Source organism: Littorina saxatilis, linkage group LG12, assembly GCF_037325665.1.
Source record: "Littorina saxatilis isolate snail1 linkage group LG12, US_GU_Lsax_2.0, whole genome shotgun sequence".
Lineage (NCBI taxonomy): Eukaryota > Metazoa > Mollusca > Gastropoda > Littorinimorpha > Littorinidae > Littorina > Littorina saxatilis.
The window spans coordinates 55,013,491-55,028,490 of NC_090256.1; the positions used below are offsets into that span (position 1 = coordinate 55,013,491).

The 15,000-nt window shown below is 41.7% G+C and overlaps 1 protein-coding gene and 2 long non-coding RNA genes across 4 annotated transcripts in view; 1 reads left to right on the forward strand and 2 right to left on the reverse strand.

Annotated features, from left to right (window-relative positions):
- Window positions 1–45, reverse strand: part of LOC138983335 (uncharacterized) — a 1,764-nt gene extending 1,719 nt beyond the window's left edge. Inside the window, exon 1 of the long non-coding RNA XR_011461085.1 lies at window positions 1–45. This exon is cut by the window's left edge and continues 503 nt beyond it. This is a non-coding gene — a long non-coding RNA (uncharacterized lncRNA).
- Window positions 46–1,186: 1,141 nt separating this feature from the next.
- On the reverse strand, window positions 1,187–2,489 carry LOC138982273 (uncharacterized). Its single transcript, XR_011460821.1, has 2 exons — window positions 2,099–2,489; window positions 1,187–1,326 (listed from the first exon to the last, which is right to left on the reverse strand). It is a non-coding gene; the product is annotated as an uncharacterized lncRNA (long non-coding RNA).
- Window positions 2,490–11,162: 8,673 nt separating this feature from the next.
- The window catches only part of LOC138982274 (conotoxin Cl14.12-like), a 6,082-nt gene continuing 2,244 nt past the window's right edge, over window positions 11,163–15,000 (forward strand). For both annotated transcript variants that reach the window (XM_070355517.1, XM_070355518.1), the window contains exons 1-2: window positions 11,163–11,269; window positions 13,316–13,495. In XM_070355517.1, the coding sequence (XP_070211618.1) occupies window positions 13,318–13,495 (178 nt within the window). In that variant the 5' untranslated portion in view covers window positions 11,163–11,269; window positions 13,316–13,317. The remainder of the gene's footprint in view (window positions 11,270–13,315; window positions 13,496–15,000) is intronic.

A 15,000-nucleotide genomic window follows, 5' to 3' on the forward strand; every position in this document is an offset into this window, starting at 1 on the left:
TTGCCAGCAAAAAGCCAGCAATGGCCCAGTTCTGGCATGTTTATTGGGTCAGCACATGTTTAGTTGCATTATGTGCGACATATACTTTTTTTTGAAGCTGTCTGTGTTTGTTTTATGCTTAAGAAAAATAGGCAGTGAGTTCCATAGGACCGCACCTGAATATAGAAGGCTTGATTTGAAAAGGTCAATACGTGGAGTCGGTGTTATGATTTTTAGTCTGTTATAGTTCAAAATAAAATTATCACGTAATGTCTCCGGTGCATATCCTGACATCACTTTATGCATTATAACACCTTTATTATACATTAATCTTTTTTGAAATGGTAATACTTGCACATTTTTATAATAAGGTTCTGAAAGAGGGAGAGAGAGAGAGAGAGAGAGAGAGAGAGAGAGAGAGAGAGAGAGAGAGAGAGAGAGAGAGGCAGACAGAGAGATGAGAGAAAGAGATAGAGAATGAGAGAGAAAGACAGAGAGAGAGACAGAGAGAGACAAAGATACGCGCACACACACACACACACACACACACACACACACACACACACACACACACACACACACATACATACACACACACACACACACACACACACACACAGAGACACACACTCACACACACAAACCACGCACACACACACAAACCAATCACAAACACATGCACACACCAGAGAGAGAGAGAGAGAGAGAGAGAAAGAGAGAGAGAGAGAGAGAGGCAGACAGAGAGATGAGAGAAAGAGATAGAGAATGAGAGAGAAAGACATAGAAAGAGACAGAGAGAGACAAAGATACGCGCACACACACACACACACACACACACACACACACACACACACACACACACACACACACACACACACATCATCACAGCATAGAAAACAACCAATTACGAAAATCTTTCATGAGTGAAATTAATCTACCTATATATTCATATGATGTACCAAGTCAACTTTTGCAAGTAGACAAAGTACAAACTAAATTGGGAGAATTTGTATATAATTGCTTCAAAAAAAAAGAAACAATGTAATCATTTGGTTATTTATCTTCCCGTGTCTTATAAACACTACGTTTCATGACAATAAAGTTTATTCGTATTCGTATTCACACACACACACACACACAACGCAAACAAGACATCCGTTCTCGTACCACGCTTTCGGACAACAATTTCGAAAGGCATGCAATTACAAGCAGTTATTCAACAGATATTTAATTTAGATTCCGTTGCTTTTATTTCAGTGTTTTCATTCTCTGTTGAAACCACTCATTGGTACGCCTACTGTTCATTTGCCGTGATTGGTAATGTAGGTCTGTGCATGCGCGAGAACGCTGGAAAAAAAGGAAAATTGAATTCAAAATTAAATTTTAATACCGTGGTATTTAAACTGACTAAAAGGAAGAATTTCGTCAGTCTAACAAATAGACAAGAAAAAAGGAGAACAGAGAAATATATTTAAACACAAATATCCAACACAGTCACAGAATTGCAAACATGCAAATACACGCACTCACGAACACGTATGCAGAGAGAGCGAGATCAACAGAGAGAGAAAAAGAGAGAGAAGGGGGAGGGGCGAGAGAGAACTCGAACTCGAACTCGGACTCGAAAACTTTATTACCGAGGGATGATAGCATTAGGTCCATATGGTCCTTTCTTACAGCTAGTCCCTACTATAATACACACATGAAACGAAGAACAAGTATGAAGAATAAAAAAAGAAATCAAATAAAACACAATCATGTAGGGAAAAGTATAACAAACATTAGTGTGCTTGTGGAAGCATATTATTAGAGAGAGAGAGAGGGAGAGAGACAGAGAGAGAGAGAGAGAGAGACAGAGACAGAGAGAGACAGACAGAGAGAGAGACAGAGAGAGAGACAGACAGAGACAGACAGAGAGAGAGAGAGAGAGAGATCTAAATAGAGGGAACCAAAAAAACAAACAAAAGAAGAAACAAAACACACACACAAACACCCACACACACACACACACACACACACACACACACACACACACACACACACATCATCGTCATCATCATCATCATCATCATCATCAACATCATCATCGTCGTCGTCGTCGTCGTCGTTGTATACTTACTAGTCACACAGGGGAGGGCAGATGGCAGCCCCGGCGATTGCGGCCGCCTCCAAGATGGCGATTGCGCCGGCCTCACAAATGGCGGTGCATGAACTGACGGTCACTCCGTTATGGAGATGACTTCCCAGTTTCGCAGCAACATCGTGAATGCTGTCTGTAAGTTGTATGTTAAAGACGACATTTTTATGACCATGAGTCGAATTAAGTGTCCAGGGATGGCCAAATCTCAAAATTGTAACTCGCCAGCTGGACGAATCACTTCAAGAAAATCACTAGCCCGTCAGAAATGTTGCTGGCCCGGTACATACCACCGTTAATCTGCAGTGTGTATATGGCTTTACAATTCGATTTTACAACCAAAAGGGTTGCATTTGACCAGAATTTTGATTGGCCAGCCATAGGAAGGTCAGTTTCGGCATGCTTGGCCATCAGTTTAGTTTCATTTTCTGTGTGAAGTTCGTTTTTGGCTCTTCTCAAAGCTTCTGAGAAAGGGATGTAAGAGCATGCCCTGATTTTGTTTGCCCGTTGTCTGAGTTTGTACTCGGGGCACCCTAGGTATGCCGCCGAGTGATCCCCGAGACAGTTAATGCAGTGTTTGGGGTTAGTACAAGAGCTGACAGGGTGGCCGTCCTTAGACCCACATCTGGGACAGACGTGGGCTTTGGATCGGCACTGGTCTTTCGAATGCCCGAACCGGTTGCACTTGACACAGCGCCTCACAGGAGCCACAAAAGGAGTGACGCGGAACTCCTGGTTCTCTAGGCGGACTGTGTCAGGCAACACGGCCGTCAGGAAGGTCAGCCTTACTGCCGATGAAGAGGAGCCATCCTTGTTGGTAAGGCGCCGGGCAACCTTTACCAACCCAGCCTGACCCCCATCAGCTGTGACGGTGACGAACTCCATGTGTACCATGTCATCGTTGGTGTGTGACCGATCAACACCTTTGATCACTCCTTCTGTGGTTGGGACGGGGATGGAACATTTAATTGGAATGCCGTTTAGATTTTTCATGTTTGCGAGCTGTTGTTGTTGTTTTGAGCCGTGGCAGCCTATCAGCCATTTGTTTTGGGGTAATGGGCGAATGAGCAGGACTTCCCCAACGACATGTTTGATCTGCTTATTTCTTCCCAAACCGAGGCCACTGAAGGTTGCAGGGCCTGTTTTGAGGTCCTCAAGGATGCATGGAAATTGGAGGAACACTGGTTTTGTTTGATCTGGTTTGAGTATCTTTCCAGTCTGATGGGTTTTCTTTTGTCTGTTTGTTTTGGTTTGGGCGTTTCCGCCTTCGGTTGTCTGAGCAGAAGTCTTGACCGACAGTTCCGGTTCGGCTGTCTTTTGTTTATGCGAGCGGTTTTTGCGTTTGCGGGCTGTGTGAAACACCTCATTGTCCGTTGTCTCTGAGGTAGAGTCAGACTGACAATGAGGCTGATCTGAGCAGACGCTCTCAGTACGTGGACGCTTGCAGGGTGAGCGTGAGTGGTTAATTGGGGAATAAAAATACCCTTGTGGGTATCCTTTGTCTAAGTTTGGTAAGGAGGACAGCCTCCCGCGGTTCAGGGTGTTGCTTTCAATGAGAAGCGCTGCACCAGTGGTCTTTGTTTTCTTCCCCTTATCAGAGGCGTCTGATGTGGGGTTCGCTTTGTTACGCATGCTCGCGCCGCGCCCCGTGGGGTCTGCGCTACGTGCTGGAGGCGCCGGAAACGGATTGCTACTCTGTGGGAGATTGCCAAACCCACTACCTTTTGTTCCCTCGCCAGAAGCGTCTGGTTCGGGAACATCCGGTTGCGTAACCACCATCCCTCCGGGAGGAGAAGATGATGCGGGAGGACCCGCGTCAGCCATGCGCCTAGTAAAGCGGAACTAAAGAGAACAATAGACAAGAGTTGGGTTCGTCACACCCCCTTCTTCTGACCTAAACACAAGTTACAAAGCGGAGATAGGCATGAGGAAAAACATATACACATAAATGTTAGACCAGAAAATGAGAAAACAAAATAACAAAACAAATGACAAAATAAACGAAATAAAGGGAAGTCTAATAAAGAATACGGGACTAAATGAGTAAATCAAGCAATAACTACAACAAACAACAACAAAAGGAGTTAGGCCTGACCACACGGGCACGGCTTCGGGGACGAAAAACAAACACTCAAACACACACAAAACGGAAGACTATGAGGTCAGAGAGAGGATAGAAAGGTTCTAGATTGGCTTACTGACTTTAACTTCAATGTGTTGTTCCACTCCGTGAGATCCCGAATACAACACCACGTAAACATGCACAAACAGGCACAAACAGGCACAAGGGAATCAGACGGAATCCAGGCGCACTGAAGAACAGCACATGTAAACAGTGTTTAGGTTTTGAGGGAAACACCACGAACACAAGGAACAGGAGATCCACGTGAAAACGAAAAACAGGCAAAAAAGCGTCTTATCTACGTTCCGCGGCGAACAGGAGATCTAGGAAACACAGAGCAATATCTCCAGGATCACACAAACACCACAGAAACACAACAACTACACTACAGCACAGTGATGCAGAGGACCAACATCCACATGAAACACAGATACTGAAGCAAAACGGGTGATGACTCTTTGCGCTTCAGCCAACACACGGCAGCTGGAAGACGGTCAGAGGGTAAGTCACGGTTGGTTACGTTCTGGAGCGGGTGAGAGCAGGTGTGCACAGCTCGGTGTCGCTCAGCTGAATGACCAAAGTCATTGATTAATTTTCAAGCCACCAAGCCGAAATGCAATACCGAAATCCGGCCTTTGTCGAAGATTGCTTGGCCAAAATTTCAATCAATTTGATTGAAAAATGAGGGTGTGACAGTGCCGCCTCAACTGTTACAAAAAGCCGGATATGACGTCATCAAAGGTATTTATCGAAAAAAAGAAAAAATCATCCTGGAATATCATTCCCAGAAACTCTCATGTAAAATTTCATAAAGATCGGTCCAGTAGTTTGGTCTGAATCGCTCTACACACACACACACGCACACACACAGACACACACACACAGACACACACACACACACACACACACACACACACACACACACACATACACACACACACACACTTACCCCACGACCCTCGTCTCGATTCCCCCTCTATGTTAAAACATTTAGTCAAAACTTGACTAAATGTAACAAAAAAGGGGGAAAAACGTATACACTAGATAAGAATTGAAAGCACACGAAACAAATTAATAGAGACGGTATTTTGTTTGTTTGTTTGTTTGCTTAACGCCCAGCTGACCACGAAGGGCCATATCAGGGCGGTATAGAGACGGTAACATAATAAAAGATTAAAAGAAAACAAGTCGCGTGAAGCGATATGAAAACATCTAGTCAATATGCCAGGTTGAAACTAAAATATCAACATTAAAAACCAGCCATCACCGAGACTAAATGTAGTAAGTATTGGCTAGCAGAAGACCTAGACGGGTCACGCTCGGCTCCGCGAAGCAATGCCAACGTAGTACCTATTTTCTTTAATTTTAAGCACATTTTTGGAGTAAACAAGGCAGACGTCATATTTTTGGATTCAGGAAATGATACAGAATAAGATGAAATATTTGTTGGATCGATTACTCAAATTTAAATTGTAATCTTAATTTTGCCTAATTAACATATTCTTGTTAATTGTAAGTACATTTTCAGAGTATATACATAATATCGAATTCAGAAAATATTAAAGAATAAGATGAAATCATTTTTGGTTCGATTACTAAATTATTAATTTTAATTACGGTTTTGAGATTTGTAATAACCAAACTCATTAATCAATTTGTAAGCTGGATAGCTGAAATGCAATCCCATAGTCCGGACTGAGTCGAAGATTAGTTGACTAAAATTTCAATCAATTTGATCGAAGAATGAGGGCGTGACAGTGCCGCCTCAACTTTCACGAAAAGCCGGATATGATTATTGTGTGTGTGTGTGTGAGTGTGTGTGTGTGTGTGTATGTGCGTGTGTGTGTGTGTGTGTGTGTGTTTGTGTGTGTGTGTTTGTGTTTGTGTGTGTGTGTGTGTGTGTGTGTGTGTGTGTGTGTGTGTGTGTGTGTGTGTGTGTGTATACCTGTGTGCTTGCATGTGTGTGTGCGAGCGAGCGCTCGTTTGTGTGTGTGTGTGTGTGTGTGTGTGTGTGTGTGTGTGTGTGTGTGTGTGTGTGTGTGTGTGTGCGTGTGTTTGTGTGTGTGTATACCTGTGTGCTTGCAAGTGTGTGTGGGAGCGTGCGCGCGTTTGTGTGTGTGTGTGGGTGTGTGTGTGTGTGTGTGTGTGTACTGGCCTTCAGGCAAATAGAACAAAAAATAAAGGTGTTTTTTATTTGCGCTTTGTTTACACGTGGTGGCGGCGCGCTCTCGATACAGCCGAATATACGGTGTGTTTTAAAGAAAACCTAACCTTGACCGCCTGTTTAGCATGACACAGGAAATCTACCTGCCAAAAATGTTCCTAGGGCAAGATTCGCCGCCCTTTTGTTCATTCAAAAAAGGGATTTTTCAATTGTCAAACCCTCATGACCGGTCCTTAATTTATTTTGAAGAGTATATTCTTCTGTATCTTCTTCTTTCACAAACATTGCAATGCGTTTCAGTGTGACATCACGAAAAATATTGTTTCATGCTGTTGAAGTAAACCAAAAAACGTTTTGATTTGCAGTTTTTCTTCTTCGGATTTAGTTAATTGTGTTATGCTCTCTCACTGATGTAGGCTTAGATATAAGTACCGTAAGCTAACTTGTAAATGTCCGATCCCCTTATGCGCTAATGTCGATCGAAAGAAAGGGGTGGGCGTTTACTTGGTACTTTACCCTGTGCAGGATCAGTTCCGCGTAAGAAATAGAGGTATTTGAACACATGGATAATTATGCTCCTGGGCAAACATGTCTACCCTATTTCTCTGTGACACGCACGTGTTCTCGTGTGTGCCAGTGCCTGGAAACAAACCACAAAAATGCCTTTGCCTCACGGTTTTTGAACAAATGCACATATCTCAAATGTGAACTGAAAATGATGGCTCAAGATCTGCTTCGTTTAACTGGCATTAGCATCGCGTGTGTCTAAACAGAAATCACAAAATGAAATTTGTGACCCTCCACGACGGTATGAGTCGCATGTCACCTTTGCATGATTTTCATATTTTTACATTTTCCTAAAGAGTTTTTTATGCTCTATCCAGTGGTGAAAACCGTTTTAGAAAAGAGCAAAAACTGTTTGAGTTATAAGCCTGTGACTAAGGTGACCCGGACTTATATTAAGCCCAGCGCAGAACCGCGCGAGGTGACTTGCGACTCATTTCGTGGTGAAGGGTCACATTTGATATCTGTATTCAGTTCATTTGCTCTGATACAAGTAATCAAGGGGATCGAGTACGGTGTATGTCAAACATACATAATATGTCCGTATCGCGTGCGGATTTAAAAAACAACAAGAAGAGCAAACGCTCGATCGAGTCACTTTCGCAGTTCTGAATATTATATGAGGCATCAGATGGACAGGAAGAAATTGCTATTCACAACACAATGAGTCACGTTCACATAAAATTTGAGCCCGGTCACTTTTATAGTTTCCGAGAAAAGCCCAACGTTAAGTTGTGTGTTGCCGAACAGAAAAGGCTAGTTATCTCCCTTGTTTTTCTGATAACGTTCGTAAAAGGCTACAGATGTAAATACTTTGATGTAAAGAATAATCCTACAAAGTTTCAATCACATCCGATGAACTTTGTCAAAGATATAAAATGTCTAATTTTTCCTTTGACGCTGACCTGTGACCTTGAAAAAGGTCAAAGGTCAACGAAACCATCGTTAAAGTGTAGAGGTCATTGGAGGTCACGACTAAACAAAATATGAGCCCGATCGCTTTGATAGTTTCCGAGAAAAGATATAAAATGTCTAATTTTTCCTTTGACGCTGACCTGTGACCTTGAAAAAGGTCAAAGGTCAACGAAACCATCGTTAAAGTGTAGAGGTCATTGGAGGTCACGACTAAACAAAATATGAGCCCGATCGCTTTGATAGTTTCCGAGAAAAGTCCAACGTTAAGGTGGTGTCTACGGACGGCCGGCCGGACGGCCGGCCGGACAGACTAACACTGACCGATTACATAGAGTCACTTTTTCTCAAGTGACTCAAAAACAATAAGAAAAAGCGAACTTTTTTTTTACGCCGTCGGTCCAATTGTGGGGGGTGGATTTACAAGGTACCTTACCTTAAAGCCTCACTCAGCCTCACATGTGTTTTACAGAACGATGGAATCTTTCACAAAATAAGTAGTTCTAACCTTATGGAACACACTTGCACTAGCATTTACAAGCATTAAATGACACAGTTCGTTTGAATGGCTATTTAGCATGCGTAAACCACACACCAGTTTTCGTGGTTTATTCAACCGCTGAGCCATCGAGGACCCGTGTGACCCACTTTCCTTTTTTTTCTCTCACAATTTAGTCGTCAGTTTGTGGTTTCAATGCGACTCGTTGTATCTGCAACAGCACGTTATTGTGTACCTCTGAATCTAAAATGCAACAAACGACTGCGAGTCGCACAAACTTATCGGCTGCGGTTGGCTTCAAAGAAGCCAGCGATATGCAGAAAATTCGTCTGCTTGGGCAAACACGACCTTGCGTGACCTCCTTTCGGGCTCCCTTTTTTCAAACTTTCAGAAGTTCGAATTGTACTAATCTTGTCTTGATGAAAAAATAATTCTTTTATGATTTAAGAATGTTTGTGTAACAAGCTGTCAATTTAGTATTTAGATATTAAAAGTTAGGTCTAGCGCCAAAACGAGGCTTCCGATTTGTTTTAAAGTAAATCCGTCTGTCCACGCAAATATAAATTATTTGACAAATGCTCGCTCTTTATGGAGGGCACCTAGGATGTTCTCTAGCGGTAAGTGTTTAAACGAAATGATGTTTGCACTGTGTGTAAAAGCCTGACAGTGTATGTGACCAGACACTGATGGTTTACGGGAGGCTTTAAACACAGTTCCGATAGACTCAAAGTAGGTGATGGGCGTTTGCTCGATACTGGGCGTTTACAATGTAGCTTACGATATGAACACACTTCAAATTGAAGAAGTCCTATTGACCCATTCAATGCACTAAAACACACACACACACACACACACACACACAAACACACACAAACACACACACACGCTCACACGCACACACACACACACACACATACACACACACACAAAAACACACACACACACATACACACAAACACACCACACACACAAACACACACACACATACACACACACACACACACACACACAGCCACACACGCACACAGCCACACACATAAACACAAACACACACACACACACATAAACACACACACACACACACACAAACACACAAACACACACACACAAACATACGTACACACCCACCCACTCCCCTCCCACATACCCACACATACACAAACATACATACACCCACACATACATACACAAACATACACACACACACACACACACACACACACACACACACACACACACACACACACACACATACACAAACATACATACACACACATACACAAACGTACACACCAACAGACACACACACCAACAGACACACACACAGACAGACACACACACACAAACACACACACACACACACACACACACACACACACACACACACACACACACACACACACACACAGCCTCAGTGTGCATGACATTACTTATCTTCGGTGCATTTTAATCTCTCATGGACCGGGAGACAATTCTGCATAATTCTTACCTACTGTTGTTTACAAAATTAAAAACGCTTGCTTCCTTTTGTTTTGTTCAGACCCCCTCATTGAAATGCTTTGTCCTTCGGAAAGAAGGTAAGAAGGTAGGAATAGACACGCGCGTACAAAAAAACTAATTTTTCTGTTGTTGTGTTTTATTCAGGTCGAAATGCCGAATTTTGTATCTCAAGAGCAAACTAAACCAATATATATATATTTACAATCTCCTTAACCTTTAGTCAATCACAATATTCCTACAATGGCGGATCCAATAGTTGCTGATGCAGGCAAACCATTTTATATATATAACGACCACGCTAGGAACTCACACAAAAATGTCGTTATATACAGGTGGTTGCTATAGAAAATGAATTATAAAGGGAATCTCGTCGGGTGGTCGTTGAGAACAGGTGGTCGTTATGGCGAGGTGGTCTTGAGGGCATGTTCGACTGTGTATATGAATAAAATAAAAAGGTAGCACTAATATTTTTTTCTGTGCGGGTAGACAAGTTCACAGTATTTGGTTTCTTTTTGCTGACTTAAAACTTAAAGGTGGTCGTCTACATTTTTGCTTTTTTTCAATAATCTTATGGTTAGATTTCGCTAAAAAGTTATGTCAGATGATGAATGAACCATGGGGGAAAAAGTTATAGAAAAAAAAATATATGTAAAAAAAGATTTTATTGTTGGGTAGCGTGACTCACGCTTCCAATGTTTTGTTTTCTGTTTGCTGAGAACATGTGCTTTGCCTAAAAATACTGCCCAATCAAATTTATGTCACTATGCATATAGCCACGCCCAAACAAGTGCTGCAACAGTTTGACACTGGAGCGCTGTCCACGCTTTTATTTAAACGCACGAAATGCACGGGATTTGAGAGGAGTTTTGCGCTTGGCATTTTCCAAATAAGGATATCCTACTATGAGTACTACGCTGGAATACTACAATGAATTTTCAAACGGCTACACTGGCTTCGTCTTTCCTGATCGAAAGGGGGTGTATTGTTGATATTTGTAGATAATAGACTCTGCATTTTAATGGTCAAATGGCGATTTCGGTATAAAAATGTAGACAAGGACCTTTAAGAGAATGATAAGGAGAAATCTAGTGACCTGAGAAAAAAGTCGTCCAGGCACGGTTCACTCGTACTTGAACACAGACTACAGACACACAATACGCACGTGCGCACACATACACACTCACACACACACACACACACACACACACACACACATACACACACACACACACACACACACACACACACACACACACACACACACACACACACACACACTCTACACGTTAGAATTAAAGTCACGACAATGAAAGTATAAAACGGTAGCTTCTCTTCAAACCTGTACAGTTGATTTTTCCCACATCATCTGTCCTGCCTTGCCTGTATCTCTAGGTGAGTACTCTGAATTCTCTGCCATTTTCAGGAACACTAACAAAACGAAATTAAGTGGAGTTTTTTTTAAACACTAAATGTGAAATATGTTTAAAACAATACTATAAAATGATTTTTGGGGGGGTACTTTAACCTTACGCAAAATAAAATCAAAAATAATTATTTGAAATATACCGAGCAACAAAAGAAACGCGAATCATCTTTATAAATAAGTTTACTTTACATTTGAAAACTGCATAGCTAAAAAACCTGACATTGAAACGAATCGAAATAAAGGTGCGATGTTCTTATAACACTCTACTTCGGTATGGGATCATCCTTTGTGGTCCTCGGAAACCGAAAACCCGCCGGAAAGTCATTATGCGTATGACCCCCGCTGGCGTTGATGACTGTCTGACATCGGCGCCTCGTGAACTGGATGCATTAGTTGATATCATTTTCCCGACCAGGACCAAGTTTGTGGAAAAGCATAGGTCCGAAAGTTTGGTTGAGGCAAATAATACCCCATACCATCTCGTTTAGTCCACCCTGCGCATAGTATTCAATGATGCAGCCATCAACATAACGCTCACCCCTTTTTCTCCACACTCTCGCAAGCTCATTAACATGATTGATGCAGCAAGGGTCATCATATCAGGGAACACAATGTTTTGGTTATTGCCACAAGTTCCAGTTTGGTGATTCTGGGCCAACTGCTAGCGCGCCACTTCATGTCTTCGAGGAAGGACGTGTCCTCGAGCTGATCAGAAGTTTTGGAGGTCTCGCTCAGTCAGTCTTCATCGCGCTGTCTGGCCACTGATCGGACACTGGTGGTTCCCAATGATGTTCCTGGTAGTATCAGTGGCTGTATTGAATCGATATCGAAGACGTTGTGGCAGGAACTTGCGATCTTGTCTTATTGAGGTAATGCGAATATTCCACCGCGTTGCATAACTGCAGTGCTTCCAATGTCAACAAACCATTGCTGAAGGTGATAGACTGTTGACATGTTCACGTTTAAAGCACAGTCATGCCAGCGCTTCTGGATCATCCCCAGCTTTAAGTCGACCTGGCGTTTTGGTGGTGTCAATCTTGGCATGCTGGCTGTTTCAAAGGAGAGACTGGCAGCAAGCGTGCTATGGTCTCTTTTGGTTGCTAATGCATTCGTGAACACATCTCACACATCAGATTTCTCCTGCTCGACTTGCACGTGCTGCGAGCGCGCATAATTTGTTTAATGTGAAACCTGCTTGTCCCGTGTGTTGAAACAGTCGAAGCATCGAAATAATCACACAACAGCTAAGTCAAATATGCCTTCATCAAACTTTTGTGGTTTGTTAATCCTATAATTGTTCGAGATTTTTTCAATCGAACAATGCAGAATTTTTTCGCGTTTCTTTTGTTGCTGGGTATACATTGAATGGCTCACCTGTATTTAGAACGCACATGTAGAGGCTTGAGGCACAGGCCGTATGATTTTAATCATTATTCTCTTTATGTTTATTCATCTATTCACACAGTTGTGTTATCATTAAGTTCCGCTTTCTTTTTTTGTTTGGATTTTTGGATTTGTAGATTTTTTTGCATGCAATTACCCGATGATTTGAACCGAAAGAATAATAAAATAGAAAGTTAACGTTTGAACTCTAGAAATAAAAAATAACAGCCACCTGAACCCCGTTCAGGGTTTACTCTACAAGTTGGCCCAAAACAGACAAGAATGGATGTCCTCTGTGTCTACTTTGCACGCCACAAGGTATTACGGGTAGCAAGTAAATAAATAACTAAAACAGAAAATCAAAACGAAAAAAGGAAAGATTGAAATAAATCCCATTGGACTAGAGAAAGTGTTCTCTCCATCCCCTAACCTAAGAAGTAAAAATAAAACCAGCCTGAATCACGGCACGGGCACACTCAACAAGTTGGCACAAAACGGGAATGGAGGTTGTTTGTGTCTGTGCCACAAGGCATAACGGGTAGTAAGTAAGTGAATAACTAAAATAAAAAACAAACGAGCATTAAAACATTGAACATTGGAATAGAGAACGTTTTCTCTCTGTCACCAAGCCATGAAGGTTGTCGCTGTGTTGCTGGCTGTACTGGTGGTGGCCTACGCTGCCCCGGACCCGGAGAAACGCTTCATCAAGGATACCTTCCAACACGCTATCGACGCCATCAAAAACACCTTCAACAAACTGTGGAACTCCACCAAGGATGAGTTTAACCATCTGAAAAATGGAATCCACAGTGAGCTTTGGGCATTGTTGGGCAATCTTGAACTTTAGCATTGTAAATCAAAAAACAAGAGAGGCAGGTTGTTGGAACGTTTGTTATTAACAAAACAATACATTCACAAATATATCGACCCAACGGTCTTTCAAGTGCACAGACAAACAATTAATAACGAAAACTTATCTGGCTGATTTTTTCTTCCGCCTGCCACGAAGCCGCAAGCGAATGATTCATTCAAATTGAAGAAATGAAGAAATCCAAAATGAAGTTAAAATCAGCCAGATAAGTTTTCGTTATTAATTGTTTATCTGTGCACTTGAAAGACCGTTGGGTCGATATATTTGTGAATGTATTGTTTTGTCAATAACAAACGTTCCAACAACCTACCTTTCTTGGTTTTTTTATTCTGAATTTTGGAACGTTGGCACTCTCTTTGTTTTTGGATTTATTTTAGCATTGTAGGTTGTGCAATCTTGAACTTTAGCATAATAAAGTCAAAGCTCATCACCCGTTGTCATTATTGCATTATATCTGATAGACATGACTGGTATCAATGCAAAGAATGACTCATGTGACATTCCTTGACAAAATGAGCTTTAAAAGTGTGCAGAATTTGGTCATTTGAGTTGTTCGAAAAAACAAATCATTCCGGTCGTCATTTTTGACAAGCTTTATCTTGTGCTTTTGTTCTTAAAATGTTCTCCCCGATGCTTTCATTCTAAGCCACAAGTAAGTGGAACGCATCTTTTGAGATGCAAAGTAAGAGCTGGCTTACATTGCACCAGAAGATCTTTCCTGAGTTTACGACGCTAAAATTTAAGCTTATTGTTGATGTTGTTACATGTTCAGCAAAAACCTCTCTAGCTTTTCCTACGCTATCATGTAAATGACGCATCCATTGCCGCATGCTATTATTGTACAGCACCACCTTGAAAACCTCGCAACACCTTGCGCAAACAGACAACCACTCGGAAAACCGTCTACCAGGCGTCTCGTAATTTAACTTTAAGTTTCAGTTTCAGAAGGAATGAATTTGGTCGATAGACTTGTGTTGTCATACTTAGGCTCTAAAGTCCTTGCATTCAGATCAAAGCTTTTTTCCTGTGTGGTTTACCTTATTTCAACAGTCATTGTGTCGTTCATGAGATTATTCCTTTGTTCGACTCAGCCTTGTGTTTACAGTTTTTTTCCTGATTAGAGTTTATGTTCCTCTCAGCAGTGTTATAATAAGGATTATGAGAATCAAACAGCGAATTGTGTTCCAAGCTTGCCGTTCTTGTTTCAGTCAAATTTCACATTTAAATTAATACACTGATTTTACTGATCAACTCAAATTGTTCTCTACTTTGTGTTTTCATACACTTATGCCAGTGTTGTTCAGAAGCTGGTCTCTCTCATCTATTCAAAGTTTTCGAATGTAAATAGTTTGTGCCTTTTCTCGACTCTGTTATGTATTAAAAGCTTTCCTTTGAGGTTTCGGTTATCTTGGACTGTATAAGTGTTATGCATGTCATGATTCC